This window comes from Fopius arisanus, unplaced genomic scaffold (genome assembly GCF_000806365.1).
Source record: "Fopius arisanus strain USDA-PBARC FA_bdor unplaced genomic scaffold, ASM80636v1 scaffold00057, whole genome shotgun sequence".
Taxonomy (NCBI): Eukaryota; Metazoa; Arthropoda; class Insecta; order Hymenoptera; family Braconidae; genus Fopius; species Fopius arisanus.
In genome coordinates, this window is record NW_011887796.1 from 348,945 (window position 1) to 366,271 (window position 17,327).

The following is a 17,327-nucleotide window of genomic DNA, read 5'->3' on the forward strand; positions in this document are numbered from 1 at the left end:
GTGGATTCCATTTTTCTATTCAATATTTAATAAAAAATCAACAGATTTTTATTTCTCCCATTAAAATTCTTATCAACTCCAATTGTTAGACAGGAATTTCACAAATTGTTATTGAATCTTTCAACAATCAGAATTTGGTTGTCAGAACTAAGAGATAATAATAATAATAATAATTGAATGGAATTTTTATTGAAACTTTCTTTTAATTCAATTCAATTATTCAGTAATTATTTTATGAGGATTTTTGAATTTTATTGTTATTTAATGGAATTTTAATTGCCATTCAAGAGAACTTTTTGAGGATGCGGTCGATTTAATTATTGTTTTTTTTCCAGTATTTGCTCTTGTCCTTACCCTTCGCCATTTGTAATTGCATCTTTTCTTTAATTGTTATCTATTTCTTACCTGTGTATTTTCTTTTAAGATAGGGCAGTGTCGTGGACGGTTACGGAGAGCATCCGTATCCCAAAAAATGTTTCCTACAAGTATACATACTATTCAATAAGTACATATTCAACAACCGTCTTTAGATCTAATGTTTATAATGTTTTCATCTTGTTTATCGTATTATTTAATTATGATGAATTGTTTTAGCTCCACACCCGTGAAAAATTCCTAAAAACCGAGGGGAGAATTCCGCAAATCTGTGGGTCTTATGTTTCATTTGTAAAAAAAAAAAACAAATGCTGAATCGTCGGGTAGATTACGCTAAATTCAATTTCAGGCGATCAAAAGCTGAAACTTTGAGACTCCCTGAAAATTCAGGGGGAATCCTGATTTTTCAGGGGAATAAAAATTAATTTTCACGATTTTCCTGAAAGTTCAAGGGATTGGGGATTGGAGAGGATTTTTCTCGGAATTTCCCTAACTCTCACGCATTTTCAGGGATTAATTGAACTGATACTGAGATTTCCTGAAAACCCTGAATTTTCAGTGCCAAACGAAAAATCAAAAACAATTGGATTAACTTTAAAAAAATTCCTCGATCCGCCGTGCCAAAAATCCTGAATATTTAACCATATAAAAATTCCCTGAAACCCCCAGTGTCCCTGAAAGCCCCTAATTTTCCTGAAATTTCAAACAATCGAAAAATCCAAAGTCATGTTCCCCTGCTCCCTGAACTCACCCTTTCCCTAGAATAATTCCCCTGAACCCCCGATTCCCCATTCCCTGAAAACCCTGAATCTCCAGTAATTCCCAAATTCCCATCACCCCAGACGAAAAATCAAACCGAAAAACCCTCCACCACCTCCACCCCGAATATTCCAAAAAATTTCTTCTGACCGAAAAACGCTCCCTGAACCCCCGACCCCTTGAAAATCCCCTGAAACTTCAACGAACCCGTGAAAAATCAGCGTATTCCCCTGAACGCGGCCTGAATCCCCGCGACAAATCCCGAGAAGCTGAATCGAGAAAGGAAAAACGAAAAAAAGTCAACATCCCAGTGTATTCCAATGCTATCTAATTACTTAAACCCCATAAAAAAATGATAATTATTAAAGTCTATCCTCTTCCTCCTCCTCATTATCCTCATTATTTTCCTCGGACTCCTCCTTGTACCCAGGATGCTCACTAATAGCATAATAATTACCATTGTAAATAACCCCGAGTTCCCTAAGCACATCACCCCGAATAATAGCCTTGATGGTCCAATTGTAGCATTCCTCGCTCTCACTTTCACGATCAAGCCTCTCAACATCAAGTATTTTTGAGCTCAATCTCTCCAGAATAATGCCAATGTCCTTGATACTTAAATGATGCTTCTGATCAACAGTCAACTGATCAATGAGTAACAAAAATTTTTCCGAAGTTACAATTTCATCCTCCATTATAGTGTTCTCAGTTTCCGACTCCGAGCTGTCGTGCTCCTGATGATGATTGTGATGATGCATGTGAAAGGCAGAATTTCTCGGTGACTCCTCATCAGCTGTATCACGAAATCTCACATGTCCCTTGCCCATACCAGTACGTTTTGTGCCATCGGACAATGATGATGGTGGCTGTGGTGATGGTGTCTGTGTCTGTGTCTGCTGCTGATGCTGATCTCTCTGGGCTGCATGCTGATCCTGAATTGGTGATGTTGCTACGGATTTGTGTACAGCAATTCTTCTTCCCTCTTCGTGGAGTGCACAGCAGTGAAAATCACATTCACTTGGTCCACCATCAGCACCATTAACTGGTGAGCCATTTCTCACTGGTTGATGTATACGATTTGAGCACTCCGGTGTGTGGATATGAATTGTTGTGCTTTCGAATGAATTTGTCCCCTGTTTGACGAGACCCCGGGCCATTCCATGGTGTTGTACACCCTGTGGTAATTGTCCACTTATTGATCCGTAGGAACTATTACTCGGACTAGTGAAACTCTTTTGCACCATGTCGTCATGATTTATCACAGTTATTTGGGGGCTGATGTAACGGGGTGGTAGAAGCTCACCGTGACTCGTTTTACTGTACCCCAATTTGTCAAGGCTTGTTTGAATAACTAGGGAGGGACGTTGATTGCTCAAGTCACTTTTCTTTGTTGGTGAGTACTTAGAGCTCACTGGATCACCTTTTGGCTGTTGAACTGTTGGCTGCTGGGATTGGGACTGCTGGTGTTGGCTGGAGCTTGGTGAACGTTGGTCCCAATGGAGTACCACTGTGACACGTCCCTTATTGTCCATGATCTTCCACGAGGGCGTCTCATCGTGCAACTCCAATGCGTGAATCGTTTCACACACTATTTTTGGTATTGCTGATATCGCTGCAATCAATTATCCATCCATTAGAGCGCAGTGGGAAAATTCATATTCACATAATTCGGGGAAGTCCAGATCAGGGCTACCGGATGGCGCTTTTTTTTCAAAAACTTTTTTTTTACCTGCGCGGATTATGTCGACACCAGTTGGACACCATCTCTCGCCGTGCCTCAGGAGCAAGAGGATGGTGTTGTTGGCTAGGGTCTTGAAGTATTCACCGTCTTCTACCTGAGTTCCATCAGACTCCAGTACAAAACTCACAATTTCGTTCTGCGGCACGCCCAATTTCTCCTTACCTGTCAATTGCCAAATTTTTTTAAATAAAAATTCCAATTCACTTCAATTTATTATTTTGGGCTGCTCTAATTATTCTACTGTTTAAACTTTTAGTTTAGGGTTAGAGCGGTTTTTTTTTTATTGTATTTTAATATTTTATCGAGTACCTCGATGCAGAAGTTCCTCGAAATTGCTCACGACAAGACCTTTTCTCACATTACGCCAGCTGTCCCATATCTTGAAAGGTCTTTTGCTCCGTAACTCCTTGACAGATAAATTCGTTCAGTATTTTATACCTCTGGTAGAAACAACGCAAAACAATAACAAATGTATGTCCTTGGTCTTAGAATAATAATATCAGATAATCGGAGTTAATGGAGTGTTATAGCAGGTCAACGAAGATTTAATTTACCCTGAATCCTCAACACCAACATTATTGCTCGATTTACACTTGTGACCATGTAAAAGTAGATTTTCCATTCAAGCTCTCTGATAACAATGTTTATTAATAACGGTGATAACGATTTTTCCGCGTTGGACGCGAAAGGGTAAAGTGAGACGAGTCGAGTTTACCATTTTTATCCATTAGCGATTTGCCTATCGATTTTACGTGAAAATGTCATAAAAATTTTTTGTAGATCATTCGATTCTCGATGGATAAGATTTTTTCACATTTCTTCGTAAAATTAATAGTTTTGGAGATTATATTGTTTAAAGAACAGTAAAATTGAAAAATCGGGAAAATTTCATGATTTCACTTGCCCATTGGTTCCAATGGTTCAAACAAAATTTCTGATCAAGCTCGCAAACGTGGGCCACAAACAAGTTCTCCACATTCTTCCCCAAGAATCCCTTAATTCCCCCAAAAACTTTAATTTACAAAACCATTAATTACAAATCGGTCCACGCGAACGTCAACCAGCGATCAGTCCTCTCCGAATATCTCCCAATCCACTCCCTCAATCACAATTTCGATAATTACCTTTTCTCGAGATCTCGCTCCGCCCAACATAAAACATCTTAACAAAAATTCCTCTACCTCCCTCAGATCCCGAGTTACACCCCCAAAACCCCGAGAGACCGCTCAAAACTCCCTGTTAAAATCCCCATTCCCCCGTCCTCACTCACCCCCACGACATTCCCCGTCAAAAAATCCCCCAAAAGCGAAACCCCTATTCCAAAATAATGTTTTGTTCTGTCCACGTTTTTTAACAGGGCGGCGATTTCCTTTTGCGCACGCGTAGCCGCAACTTATGGTCGAAAACACTGACCTAATTCAATCATTCTTGAAAGGAGCCCCGGTAAATCGTAAGACGATGTAAAGGACCCCGTCCTGGAAGAGCCCCCGAGAAAACAGAAAAAGGATAAATCCACCCTCGGAAGAGGGGCGAAAAATTGGCGAGAGGACTTCCGGTCCCCGGGGGTGACCCCCTGGGCCATCAGGACGCAGCGAGAAGAGAGAAAAAAAAAAGGGTCACGAACCGAAGAAGGTTTCTGTCCCCGATATCCACCCACACCCTCATTTACCCCCTCTCAACCCCTTTGGTTCAATCAGGGAACTCGAACAGCCGCTGTGTCACGGGGTCATCTACCAGGCGAGAGAAACTGGGTCACATTGAATATTTGGGACAGGGAGAACTTCCGGTTTCACCCCGGAACAACAAAAAGAACCATCGAATATCTACTTCTAATTTATCATTGTTTGCATGTGTTCCTCATTATTCCTCATTATTCCCCATTATTTAAAAAATGGCCGATAATAATTGGCGGTTAAGTTGCAAATAAATCGCGGATAATTCGCGGCCAATTCGCGGCCAATTCGCGGGTGAATCACTGATAAATCACTGGTAAATCACTGATAACTCACTGATAAGTCCCAGTACCAAAGACTCCACAAATCCCTCAACATTAACCAATCATAAATAAAAAATGAGTAAACCAAAAGAAAAAGTCATGTAATCCGCTGGTTGAATTCATTAAATGGAGTAATTACCTCTCTTGCCATTACGTCATATCCCTGCAGGGTCAAGGGACCGTCCCACTTCTTCTAATTATCGCCAATGATTTCCCCCATCAAAACCATAATCAATGTGAAAAAAAATCGACGACAAAAGGTGTCCCAGGAGAAATCGTCAAATCCACCACCTCCTGGTGATCACAGACGAGAAAAGGTGTTCCACCCCTTTCTCAATTTTCACTTGAAATCACAGGATATCCCCAAAACATCCCCCAAAATCTGAAAATACAAAAGAATATGATCAACCCCTGGGTAAGACTCGAAAAATTGAATGCACAGCCACACGCGCAGGGGAATTTCCCGGAGAATAAGCGAAATTCTGCGCGGAATTCCGCGAGGGGGTGGTAAGGGGATGGGACACAGAGGTGAGGCAAAAGTGGAATTGATAGGTGAACGGGATGTGATTGATAAACTGGAGGGATTCCTTCCTAAAAATGGAAAGATTTCGCCCAGCAACCCTTCAACCCACTACCGCCACCACCATCCACCCCCCAGTGGATCCATTTATTTAAAAAATCATATGAAAAACCTCTCCCCGTTTGTACAAAAGTGATTAATCCCAGGTGATCGAGGCTTCACACGCGAATTAATATCGGTGTACACCGCACCCTCGACGCAACCGACGAATCCTCCGTCTACGACGAACGTACGTCGTGTGATAACGAGTAAAAGCACCAACTAACAGTCCCACTATCAGCGCCACCTCGAGCTTTTTCCAATTGTCTCCCCCTTTTCGAAGTGAAAAGCCCTGATCAAGTGAAAAATTATTGCTTCTACTGTAACATCACGCACGATTGCGATTCACTGGAGTTACGATTCCCCGGGGATGATCTACCCCGCGACGACGATTCACTGGGACTTCCTCGGGATCACAGTCATTGCAGTTTTTCACCTATCCTTTGTTCCATTTTTTTTTTCGTCTCAATTTTTATTACCTCGATTTTTTCTTTCTGCGAGCCTTTTAGGGAGGACTTGGCGGATCTCGCGGTTCTCGCGGTTTTCGCGGCTCTCGCGGAATGGGGGGTTTTTCACGATTTTTAGTACTTGGGGGTGGATTTAGGTAGTTTTGTCACTAGAGTGTATTATAAAACGGAGGAAACTGTGCCGGGGGTCTTACTGCGGCGAATCCGCGATTTCTACAGATCGATCTACACCGGGGGCGCACGAACCGCTACATATGAGGGTAGATTTTCAGGAGAGACGAAGACTGGGGGATGTTTCTTCGGGGGAAAATGGAGGGTGGATTTGGGATGGAAAGGCGTCGGCGAGATATAGGAAAATTCCCCACCATTTCACTATATTTCGATTATTTATTTATTTGTTTAATAAATTTTTTTTATTCTCGTTTGTTTTCTTGATGTTGTCTCTCATTCGCGCCACCCCTATCTCCTCTTAATGTAAACTAGGAATTCATTTATTTATTTTAATTTAATTAGTTGATGGATCGATGGATTTCCCTTCGATTAAATATTCATGATTAAAATTCTTGGGTTATTTTATTTTGACAATCGAGGGAGCGGGAATTCACGGGGTATCGATTTTTTTAATAATCATTATATTTATAAGGAATTTATATTTTTTTAATGAGAAGTTAAAATAGGGGAGGGCGGATAGATGAGGCGATTTGTTGAGAGAGTGGTTTTTCGGGAATATCGTGGAATCTAAGAAAAAAGGAGAATTTTCTATGAGAACTTTTTTGAAGATCTTGTTTTACTCTATAAAAAAGGTTCTAATGAAAATTTCGGTAGACCGAGTAGATTCTGAGCTATTCCGCAAAAAATTGAGTGCGGAATTTGTCGATTTTTATTGTTACTTTCTGGAAACTGACAGTTTATGAGGGAAATAATTAATTATTGTTCATTATTATTTTTTGCAGAGGAAATTCCATTATGGGGTGAAAATTGACGTGAAATTTTGAAAGTTTTGAATTTCCCGCGCTCCGCGGTGCATCCCAGATGACGCTCCTCGGCGTTTATTTACTGAATTCTAATTACTGACGAACTTTCGCAGTAAATTATTACTCTCGAGGCAAAATATCCGTGAATTCGTGGAGGTAATTGAGGATTTAAAGTGTTCCCTGGCTTTCAGATTTAAATATGCGTTTTTTATTTTAATCTTGAATTCTTTGCAGATGGGGAAACGAAGGAGTTTGCACTCTTCACAGCATAAAGTGAAGGTTGAGGTTAAAGATGAAATCCGTGAGTAGAATAGTAATAATTATGCAATAAATAAACAATAATTGTTGAGGGAATTGATAGTTTCGAATTAATGAATAATAATTTTAGCTGACAGTGAGGTACATGTGGCTAGAGATCGTTTGAAAGGCGCGTTGAAGGAACTCCTCCGTCACAGCGATTCTGGATCCTCTGGGGAATCCTCCGATGAAAGTCCACCCCCCGACTACAAACACCTGGCAAAACGAATGTGAGCACACGAAAAAAAAATGGATCAAAAATTATTGAGATTCATCTGAATTTCTATTGAAACTCTGGAGGAATTCACAGGAATCCTTCAATTTCTATTTGAATTCCGCTGTAAAAATTCTGTAAAATATTATTTTTTACAGGCAGAAGCCGAGCTATCCCCAGCCCAAGCCAAAAATCCGTCGTCGTCGGCAGCTGCCGACCGATCAGCTGTTCCACCACACGTACGTCATGAAACTCTTCGACAGGAGTGTAGATCTAGCCCAATTCCGAGAGGACACTCCACTGTACCCGATCTGTCGTGCATGGATGGCAAATCAGCCAAGAAATCCCAATCTCGTTCCAAAGTGCGTAATTAACACCCAAAACTCAAATTTACCATTGAATTAATTAAATTTCTCCATTCACAACCCAAAACCCTCGATTTTTCAGAGTTCGCAGTCCCAGTCCTGAAATAGTGAACGAAGTCCACTCAGATAATCTCCTGCACGACGAAAACGGGGAACTTCGTGATGTCTACAACCTGCCAACGCCTCTACAGCGTCAGGAGGTCTTCCCCAGGAACCGAATTCCCTCTCCTGTAATTCCCCTGACGAAGGATGAACTCGATCTCAACTACGTACGCTAATTCCACCTATTAGTATTAATTAAAATCCTAATAATAATGACAATAGAAATAATTTATAGGAGTTGAATGATAAAATAATTGATTTATTAATTTTATTTCAGGATGGACAAGTCTTGAGGTCTCGTGAGGCCCTCATGAAGGAGCACCGGATGCACTGGGGTCAGGTGAGAAGGAAGTGGCACCACCAGACCCACAAAAACGAGCAGAGATTCGCAAAAAGTGCCTACATCCTCAGCACAATATTCAAAAGGTAATTTCCTCGTTTAAAAAAATTGATAAATGAAATTAACTCATTAAAAAAATTAATTCAAAGAAGTGTCAAATAAAAAATAACGACTACTTCATTATCTAAAGAATTTAATTGAATTCTGAGTCAAATAAACAAACCGAGAATAATAATATCTATTTTTCAGGGCCCAGTCAGAATTCGAGTGACGCAGAACTGATTTTAAAATCACAAATAATAATTAACGACTGACAATTCACCGGAGATTCGCGAATTGAATTCACATTTTTTTTTCTTTTGACAATTCCACTGGCATTTTGAATCCCGACGTAGGAAATAAATTCCTTGGTGTTTCCTCCAATTAATTTATTTTCAATAAAATATAAAACAGTTCACGAAAAGCACTGCAACTTGATATCCTGCGCTGGAAGCAGAATTCACCTAATACTCGTTGAATTTATTCATTTTATTTATCGGTGAGTGAGAGCTCGAGGACCTGACGGAATGTTTCTTCTTCGAGTAATCTGCGCTGTTCCTCCTCGATCTGTTGCTGTTCTGAGAGCCGCAGTGCAATCCTGAGCTGTTCTGCTGTGTCCTCGATCGATGGCCCATCGTTTATCGTCCCATCCCCGTTGTTAGATCTCTGGTGGATATTCTCATCATCGTCCAGATACTCCACTGTCTCTCGGTAGAGCTCCAGGCTCTCTTGAATAGCCCTTTTACAAAATAAATGAATAATTATCCAAAATTCCATAGCAAAACTGCAACTTCCAACATTTTTTTCTAATTATCGATTTATCTCGAAAACTATAGACCCCAGGTGGAAATGCCAGAGGACTTTTTTTGTAGTTCATTAAATTTCCCAGAAAAAAATGTCTCCTGATATTTCCTCCTAAAATCGCCGCTGCAGTGAAGAATCGATAAAAAAATCTACTGACAGGAGAGATTTATCTAACGAGAGATTTGTGAAGGGTCAACCCACCTGACTGAGCGCAAACGAGTGAAACATTAAAACATGCGAAAAAAAAAAAATTACGAGAGGAAACAATAAAATTGGCACATGCTTTGAAGAAAAAAAAAAGCAGAGAGTAAAAAATGATTACCTCTGCAATTGCCTTTCTTCGTCTGTTGTCATGTTGGGAGTCGTTGGTCTCGACGGTTTTTGGGCCCTGAGGGCCTCCCAGATATCCACCTGCGAATATAAATTAAATATTAAAAAATAGAGTGAATATTTTGGGAGTTGTGACGAAAAATACCTCATCCTTTTCACTGCCAGCCTCCAGGAGACTCTGCTGAATGGCAAATTGCAGCAAATCATCCTCTTCCTCAATACTGAACTGTGTTCTATCGAGTGCCCCGAGCTTGGCATAACCCAGAGGCGCTTCAAAACAAATATCATCAACAACACAATTTGTCCTAGTCCCCTCCTGAATTTTCCTAACGTGTTCCACTTCCTGGTCCATACCAAAAATGTTTCCAAAAGTTATTCTTGCATTTAGAACATGGAAGAGAGGAATTTCTACGTGAAGAAAAAAAAAATACCCATAAGATTCTCAAAATGATGTTTTAAAAATCTACAATTATTCAATATCTCCACCTATTTTAACTGGAAATCCAGATGGCAGCTGCATTTGAATGAAATCCTTGAGTTTGGCAAAATGAGTGCTCGATATCGCCATGAGATCGACAATTGGCATTATCTGCTCCTGGAGGCTCAGGGGATAGTCCTCAGAGAGCCACAGAGTTGCTCGAAATTTTTGAATCTTCGTGTTAACTTCCTTAGGTCGTCCTATGTCCCTTCCATTCAACTCAAAATCAGGATCGAAGTACTCCTCAGGTGTTATATTACTCGGATTACCGATGTGAGAAAATTCCTCGCTGCAGGCTGCACCACTGTTCTCCTCCTGCTGCTGCTCAGCAATTCCCAGAAATGATTGCAGCGGTGTGCGAGCACTTCTCGCATTATTTTTATCACTGTCCGACAAGTGCTCTAGACGAGTCTTTGTTATTAACTCGACGTTACTCGCACTAAATACTTTACACTCGTGGCCGTTTATTATTTCACTCTTATCTGAACGCCAGCCCCACAGTCCAGCTTTATTCCTGAATTATTTCATCAAATTTCCATATTTTCGCTCGTATTTTTCGTTTTTATACAATTAATTATCATTTTTTTCTCTGTTAATGAGTATTATAATAATGAAACATGATTAATAGCGTTATTAATTTGTTTACCTTTCAAAACTAATTTTATCGGTATCGACGTAGGTTGTGACAATAGGATTTGTCAATCTGGCGAGAATTCCCTCCTCAGAAGGTGCCATTAACTGCACGTTCTCGTCATCAATCAACTTCATATGCTCTATATACACTCTCCGTGTTTCATGATCGACTTCCATCATCGTTGCACCGTCATCTGTAATAAATAGCCAGTCATTTTCTCATCCAGCCTTCCCCCTTTTCCCTGCAATTTAATAATCTAACAACTGATACACATCATGCACTAGTTTTTTTTATCAGGTAATTATATCACCTGGTCTCTCTCCCACCATGCTGAATACATAACTTCTCTGACACCTTATGGCCACTGGTGTGCTCGGCACATCTTTCCATGTTTATCAAATAATTCAATTTTTGCAAGACAGAGAGAAAGGAGAACAAATAGAAAAGAGTGAGGATATTTCATGCAAATTTTTATGATCAATGGAGAATTTATCTACGCACTTTGCCCTTTGAAGACGTAACTGAGATTTCCACGCTGCCAATTCGTGTGATCAAAGCCTAGGAGTGTTGTGTCTATTCGTACGTTGCTCCCTTGTTTGTAGACCTTGTATGTATCACTAGGGCATATTCTGGATGCCAAGGGAACTGAAAGAAAGTCAGAGGAATTTTTATCCCCACGATATTTTCAAAGCTCAAATTTTCCAAGTTAAATGAACACTTGAAATTGAGAAATGTTCTCATAATATTGATGGCCATTATAATTAATTTGAAGGTCTTTATGTTTATTGGAGATAATTACCCCAGCTCGTGAACTCCCACTTCATTTCCACGTAAAAATCAGGCGCCTGTTTGAGTTTCTGCAGGAGCTCCGGAATTCCGTCGACACGATTGCAATATCTTTGGTAATCTCGTCTCGCCAAGACAATTTGCAGAATTTCAGGATTCCCAGTGCCAGTTGCTTCCTGGACCACTAGGTAGAGAATAAATAAAATGAGCTAGTTAAACTCCATAGAAAAATTATCAAGCGCAAGGAATGGAATTTTAAAAAATCCCCATATCCCGTTCACACTAGAATAATTGGATATTCACCACTCCATCCGTCTTTATTCTCAGTATACACGTTGACTTCGTTATTAAGAAGAACTTGAATAGATTCTTTGTATCCGAGGGTGACAGCCAGCATCAGAGGGGTCCTTCCTCTGTTATCATGTTGCTCCTTATCATACTGCGAATTAAATATAAATATTACTTCGAGGATGAATTATCGTAAATTAGTGTCAGCCAAACGTCAGTTGCAGTCCTGAGGTTTCAGCCACTCCTGGGGCTTCCCCAGAGCATTAAATTCTACTTCTATTCAATTATAATTAACACTATCTCTCATTAACAAATGCCCAATGACAAAATCATTGGCAACAAACCGTCAAAAATCGAATTAGAATGCTGGATAATTCCCGATTTATATCGGAAACCGTCGATGTACAATGGAAACGTCAGAGGAATTTTTTACAGGTGATTGACTTCTCGACGAAAAATGTCATTGTTGTTTTCCCCTGATAGATTTCGATATCGATAGATTTCGAGATAAAAGGGGAGTATAGATATCGCTTTGACTTTTTTCGTAATGAATTTTTGGAAAATTCAGGAGTAGTTGGGATTAATTACGGAGGATAAATACCGGATGATTTAATTAGTATACCTGATTTGTTGATAGCAGTCTATTGAGCTCGATGTGATCATTATTCCAGACGAGCCAATGGAGAGGATAAGTCTCCTTGATGGTTTCAATATTCACCATTGTCACACCTGATTCAATCGACGTACAATTTACCTCAAATTATTTCATATGTTATCGATAAGCCCTGAATTTATTGTTGCGCAGTGTTTTTGAATTGACAGATGCTCGATCACATGAATACATGACACTTCATTGGTAACTGTCGACAGTACGAGTGAGTAGCTCCTAGGAATTACAGCTGCGGTTACTGCTGTTTATCGTATTACTGACTAATTTATTTTTCTTTCTCTGCAATATGATGATAAGTCACGAGGCGTTAAGACGGAGACAGATGACCGAAGGGGATAGACCCGGGTAATGGTCAGGATCGAGGGGGTTAACGTCACCCCAGGAATTGTTGTACTGACTCCACGTCAGTGAGGGCGCCATGATCTAGAGCCTAAAATTAAAATTGTGATGTACTCATAACGATAATTTCCTCGATACCGACATTACCTGACTGTCGACCCTGATCATCGAGACCCAGGTTTAGACTTGTCGACCTCTGAAATTATACAAACGACGATGACACTGAGTGCAATCATATTTTCCTATTTTTCCCCTCAAAAAATTCGACAAACACCTGAATTATTCACCTGACTATTGAATAATCCTGGACGTCCTGGGCATCCTGGAGACAATGGAGCCTCCCCCATCGGTGGATCATCTCCATCACAAGTTCGTAAATACAACGAAAAAGCTGTTGACACTGACCCAGCACAGGGTGAACGATAATACAATTGACATCTATCTCAGGGAACTGAATCAGTTGAATTATCAGATGTTCATTATTCAAGATGAGGATACCGTGAAATTATTAATCAACAGGTTATGCCTGAATATCCAGGTACGTTGAGTCGAAAAATAATGAAAATATAAAGATTGATATTTTTCAATTGACTCAATTGCAGGCCCAGGAGACGTGTCTCGTCGCCAGTTACTGCATTTTCCTTTCGAAATTATTGCCAGAGATCCTTCCCCTCACCGGAAGAACACTCTCCACTCTGAAGAAGTGGCTCTACCAGAGCCTCGAGTTCTCCTCACCCTCAGCTCTAGTCCCAGTTCTCCATGCCCTCGAGAAACTCATCGCCACCACCCCCTGTGAGTCCATCCTCCCCGACCTGGACCGCCTCCTGCCACCCGAAGGTCTCCTCCCCAGGTGTCTAGGTCTCACTTATTCACCGGACACCCAGCACCTGGCCCTCACCCTGCTCCACATGATCCTCCAGAAAAAAACAGAAACACTTCCAGTGCCTGTTGTTCCTCTTCACCACTTGAAAACGATAAAAAATATCGTTACCTCGACTCTCTTCTCCCCTCCAAGACCTCAGGACTGCTCTCTCCATCATTTGAGGATCATTTTCACCTCTCTCAGCATCCTCACGACCCTGATTTCCCAGGGCCTCCCCTCGAAATTCTCCGAGCTACCAGGAGAGGCTCTCGGCATTGCCCAAGTCTATTTATTCCTGGGAATACCTGGAATTTCACTGATAAAACCTGAGGAGCTGCGTCCAGCTGTCATGAATCTTCCGGAGAGAGTGCATCTGCCACCGAGGGGTAGAAACCCCAGATCAATCACCAAATCAAAACAAAACAAGAATAAGAAGTCGAGTAAAAAAACCGACAATGACAAGATACCGATGAATTTGGAGAGAAAAACAGGAAAGTCGAGTGATTCTGAGACATCAGACGGTGAAAAATGGTCGGTGGAAAGGATTCAGGGTAAAATAAGGTATCAGGCACTTCAGGTTCTCCAGGAGGTGATGAGAGTGATGACGAGTAAGGAGATTTTTTGCTACTGGTCACAGATTATCACCAAGAGTGAAAAATGTGGGGAGAGCAGGGGATTGCTGAGAGTTATTATGAAGGAGCCAACGTGGAAGGTGCGTGGGAGTGCTCTGGGTGTTTTAACGGATGCTGTCATCGATGCGAGGATGTTCCTTACGCATGCTGAGGAGTCTGAGGGCTCGTCGTTTATCACGATATTTGGAGCTGTTGGGGGGATGCTCAGAGAAATTCACCTGGGGCTCGGACTGGTGTTGAGTGGCGAGGGTAACCTGGCCGTTGTCACTCAGGCCTTGAAATGTTCAGCAGCGATTGTCCAGGTGACACCTTATGGCAGAATGAAGCCCGGACTGGCCGGTAAACTTGGAAGACACTGCAGGTAAGGTCAGCATAATCACCTGAATTCAATCAATTTATTTATATTTTATTTCAGATACTTTTTAATTCACAAGGATCCAACAATACGAGTTGTAGCCCTTTCTGTTTTCGAGGCCCTTGCCAACGTCGAGTGCATGACTCCAGAGATTATAGATATTCTATTCAAAAAGTCTAGCGATACGAATCTCTCGAAATGCCTTCAAAATTTAGGAATATCGTCTTATCAGGCACCAGGTGATGAAGAACACTACGAGGAGATCGATTCCTCAGATCTTGAATCATCGTTTTCACTTCCTGACACACCAGAGAGTCCAAGGGACACACCAGACTCTCCGTTTCTAGTCCAGATCTGTCTAAATAATATTTCGGATAGGAAAATTCACGTGCCTGTGAGACTGCAATCGTTTAAACTACTGGGGGCCCTCATCAATTGTCTCGAGAGAAATTGTCGAGATTCTCTCAATATTGGGGGTGTCACGAAGCACCTGGTGGAGGCAACGGATGAGCTTGATCCCCAGATCGCTCTTCATGCCTGCAGAGTTCTCGAAATCATCAGCTCTAAATTGGCTGGACATCCTGAGGAGCAGGAAGGACTCACTCTCTTCTGGAATAGCATTTTTACAACTATTCTGAGAACTTCGCAGAATGGCGAAACCGGACTCAGAGAAGTCGCCTGCGACTGCTTCGGGACAATCAGTAATGAAGTATTCACTAGATTGTCTCTGGACAAATCGATAATAATCAAGACAACTCTTTTCGGTGCCTGCAGGGACGCCGAATCGGCAGTCCGTGCAGCAGGTCTCCGCGCCCTGGGAATGCTCATAAATCTCCCCTTCCTCGAGGAAGACACAGGTTTCCTGGAGGATCTCACGGACATTGTCTGCTCATCCCTGGCTGACGAGAATCTTGGAGTCAGAGTGAAATCAGCCTGGGCACTTGCAAACCTCACGGACTGCCTGATCAAACAAATTGTCAATGACAACGTCGAGCCGCCCTTCCCCCTGGAGCTCATTTTACCGAATCTTTACAGAACGAGTGTCAAAGCCGCCCAAGACAACAACAAAGTCAAGTGCAATGCCCTGAGAGCTGTAGGAAATGTGCTCTATCTAGCCCAAGGAAAAAATCTCCTGGGGGACGTTCAACCTGCTCTCAATGTCCTCATATCCTCTGCTGCTGGTGGCAATGACATGAAGGTCCGGTGGAACGCTTGTCGCGCCCTAGGATTCGCCATCAGTCACGATCCCGATGACATCTTCCCGCAGAACTGGAAGGACGAGGCAATTCCTGCACTGTGCGATCTCATCTGTCACAGTCCAAATTTCAAAGTCAGGACCAATGCCGCCTGGGCTCTGGCCTCCTGCAAATCCTACGGCAAATATGTGCCATTTCTCTGGAAGAGTATTGTTCTAGCCCTGGAGAATTCTCAACATGTGCCGAATTTTGTGGAATACACCCACAGGGAGAGCCTCGTCCAGCAGTTGTGCCTGACCCTGGGACACGTCGCTGTCAATACTCACACTGAGGATCTTCATATTCTCTGGCCAGACATCAAGGATCATCTCCAGGAGATTCAAGGTCACATTAACAACTTCCAGGAGCGAGCACTTCCTGAGAAGACTGATGACTTCGTCCGGGCCAAGCTCATCCTCAATAATTACTCCCAGACGACGTCCCTCAACTCCAATGACAGACACATCGCTCACACTCTCGCCAATTTGTTCGACAGTACAATATTTTATCATCAACTCGATTCTATCGTCAATTCTCATTGTTAATGCAATACAATTTTAACCAGAACTTATGTCACGTATACAGTCATTCGTTTTATTTTAATCGTTACTTACATTTTATTTTTGTAACACACTCCATTAATTCATTAGCTAATGTATACATTTACAATATTGAAATCAATTTTTGACAATGTTAATCTGGAGTTTGTGAATTATTTGTTAGTTTATTTTGTCCGGTTGTGTGAGAAAGTTTATCAGTCGATTTGGAAATAGAATTTTTACCGTTTTCCCCATTCCTCTGTTCCTCCTCGTCTTTTCGTGATGGGCATTCCTTTTCCTCGTCACTTTCTTCAGGCTCACCTTCATCACTGGAACTCTCATTCTTCTCATTATCATCCGTTTTCGATGTTTTCTGTCTCTTCTGGTGTTTTAACTTCTGTTTCTTCTTCAATCTCTTGGCCCTCTTCTTCGCTGTCAACTCCTCGGCCTTTTTTTTATTCTCCTCGAGTTTCTTCTGATACTCTTCATCCAGAAGTTCCTGTCGACAATTTGAAGAATAAATCCAGAGTACTATCAATGGATTTTCTAGAAATCAATAAATTTAATACCTTTTTACTCTTTTCTTGAATGAATTTCTGTCTGGCATACTCCTTTCTCCGGAGATGTCTGTATACATGAAATTCTCCACTTCCAGCACCAGCACTGCTCCCCATAACATTCCTGACGAATTCTGGAACTGATGGAGTTGTTTTGGACTTGGGTCGCTCTGGCAGCATCACCGGCTTCTCCTGAATAATAAATTATAAAGAATAAAACTCAAAACCCCAGGCATCACAGGATAGAACTTACAGGATTTTTCATTAGCTTCATGAGCTTTAACCTCTGAACATCAACAATTGTCTTTGCAACCAGGGGTTTTTCAGCTTCCTTGTCTTCTTTCTCCTCTTTCTTATGTTTCGGCATTTTTTCAAATGAATTCACTTATTCCACAGTTAATCCGCTTGTTAAATTGACAACTCGTCATGTGTCGTTTTGTTGTTTAGAATATTTTGGAGGTTATGAGCTGTCAGGGAAATTTATTCTCACGTCGGGAATCCCCTTTCCTTTTGAAATAAATAAAGACTCA

General features: G+C 41.4%; 5 protein-coding genes across 8 annotated transcripts; 2 read left to right on the top strand and 3 right to left on the bottom strand.

The window, feature by feature from the left end:
* Nucleotides 1-213: 213 nt before the first annotated feature.
* On the bottom strand, nucleotides 214-6,138 carry Drep2 (DNA fragmentation factor-related protein 2). Of its 2 annotated transcripts, none has more exons than XM_011307944.1 (5): nucleotides 5,970-6,138; nucleotides 5,011-5,253; nucleotides 3,185-3,281; nucleotides 2,864-3,037; nucleotides 214-2,746 (listed from the first exon to the last, which is right to left on the bottom strand). In XM_011307944.1, the coding sequence occupies exons 2-5, from the start codon at nucleotides 5,020-5,022 to the stop codon at nucleotides 1,497-1,499; spliced, it is 1,533 nt and encodes a 510-aa protein (XP_011306246.1). In that variant the 5' UTR covers nucleotides 5,023-5,253; nucleotides 5,970-6,138; the 3' UTR covers nucleotides 214-1,496. The 2 variants fall into 2 exon arrangements, with proteins under 2 accessions (XP_011306246.1, XP_011306247.1); XM_011307945.1 differs by lacking the exon at nucleotides 5,970-6,138 and adding an exon at nucleotides 5,564-5,660.
* A 799-nt stretch (nucleotides 6,139-6,937) lies between these two features.
* Nucleotides 6,938-8,672, top strand: mip40 (Myb-interacting protein 40). Its single transcript, XM_011307949.1, has 7 exons — nucleotides 6,938-7,087; nucleotides 7,166-7,232; nucleotides 7,320-7,458; nucleotides 7,601-7,804; nucleotides 7,890-8,076; nucleotides 8,187-8,335; nucleotides 8,499-8,672. Exons 2-7 carry the CDS (start codon nucleotides 7,166-7,168, stop codon nucleotides 8,518-8,520), a joined length of 768 nt encoding a protein of 255 aa, XP_011306251.1. The 5' UTR covers nucleotides 6,938-7,087; the 3' UTR covers nucleotides 8,521-8,672.
* On the bottom strand, nucleotides 8,426-12,640 carry LOC105268404 (ankyrin repeat domain-containing protein 13D). 3 transcript variants are annotated; one of them, XM_011307948.1, is made up of 11 exons: nucleotides 12,231-12,640; nucleotides 11,624-11,759; nucleotides 11,334-11,504; nucleotides 11,036-11,179; nucleotides 10,845-10,916; nucleotides 10,547-10,727; nucleotides 9,909-10,414; nucleotides 9,568-9,830; nucleotides 9,415-9,503; nucleotides 9,294-9,297; nucleotides 8,870-9,027 (listed from the first exon to the last, which is right to left on the bottom strand). In XM_011307948.1, exons 1-11 carry the CDS (start codon nucleotides 12,327-12,329, stop codon nucleotides 8,971-8,973), a joined length of 1,722 nt encoding a protein of 573 aa, XP_011306250.1. In that variant the 5' UTR covers nucleotides 12,330-12,640; the 3' UTR covers nucleotides 8,870-8,970. The 3 variants fall into 3 exon arrangements, with proteins under 3 accessions (XP_011306248.1, XP_011306249.1, XP_011306250.1); XM_011307946.1 differs by lacking the exon at nucleotides 9,294-9,297 and having other exon boundaries at nucleotides 8,426-9,027; nucleotides 12,231-12,637; XM_011307947.1 differs by lacking the exons at nucleotides 9,294-9,297; nucleotides 10,845-10,916 and having other exon boundaries at nucleotides 8,426-9,027; nucleotides 12,231-12,635.
* A 113-nt stretch (nucleotides 12,641-12,753) lies between these two features.
* Nucleotides 12,754-16,270, top strand: LOC105268407 (HEAT repeat-containing protein 6). The gene is made up of 3 exons (XM_011307950.1): nucleotides 12,754-13,155; nucleotides 13,220-14,472; nucleotides 14,527-16,270. Exons 1-3 carry the CDS (start codon nucleotides 12,949-12,951, stop codon nucleotides 16,244-16,246), a joined length of 3,180 nt encoding a protein of 1,059 aa, XP_011306252.1. The 5' UTR covers nucleotides 12,754-12,948; the 3' UTR covers nucleotides 16,247-16,270.
* Nucleotides 16,271-16,307: 37 nt separating this feature from the next.
* LOC105268408 (PRKR-interacting protein 1 homolog) lies at nucleotides 16,308-17,264 on the bottom strand. Its single transcript, XM_011307952.1, has 3 exons — nucleotides 17,051-17,264; nucleotides 16,810-16,989; nucleotides 16,308-16,739 (listed from the first exon to the last, which is right to left on the bottom strand). Exons 1-3 carry the CDS (start codon nucleotides 17,162-17,164, stop codon nucleotides 16,395-16,397), a joined length of 639 nt encoding a protein of 212 aa, XP_011306254.1. The 5' UTR covers nucleotides 17,165-17,264; the 3' UTR covers nucleotides 16,308-16,394.
* Nucleotides 17,265-17,327: the final 63 nt, after the last annotated feature.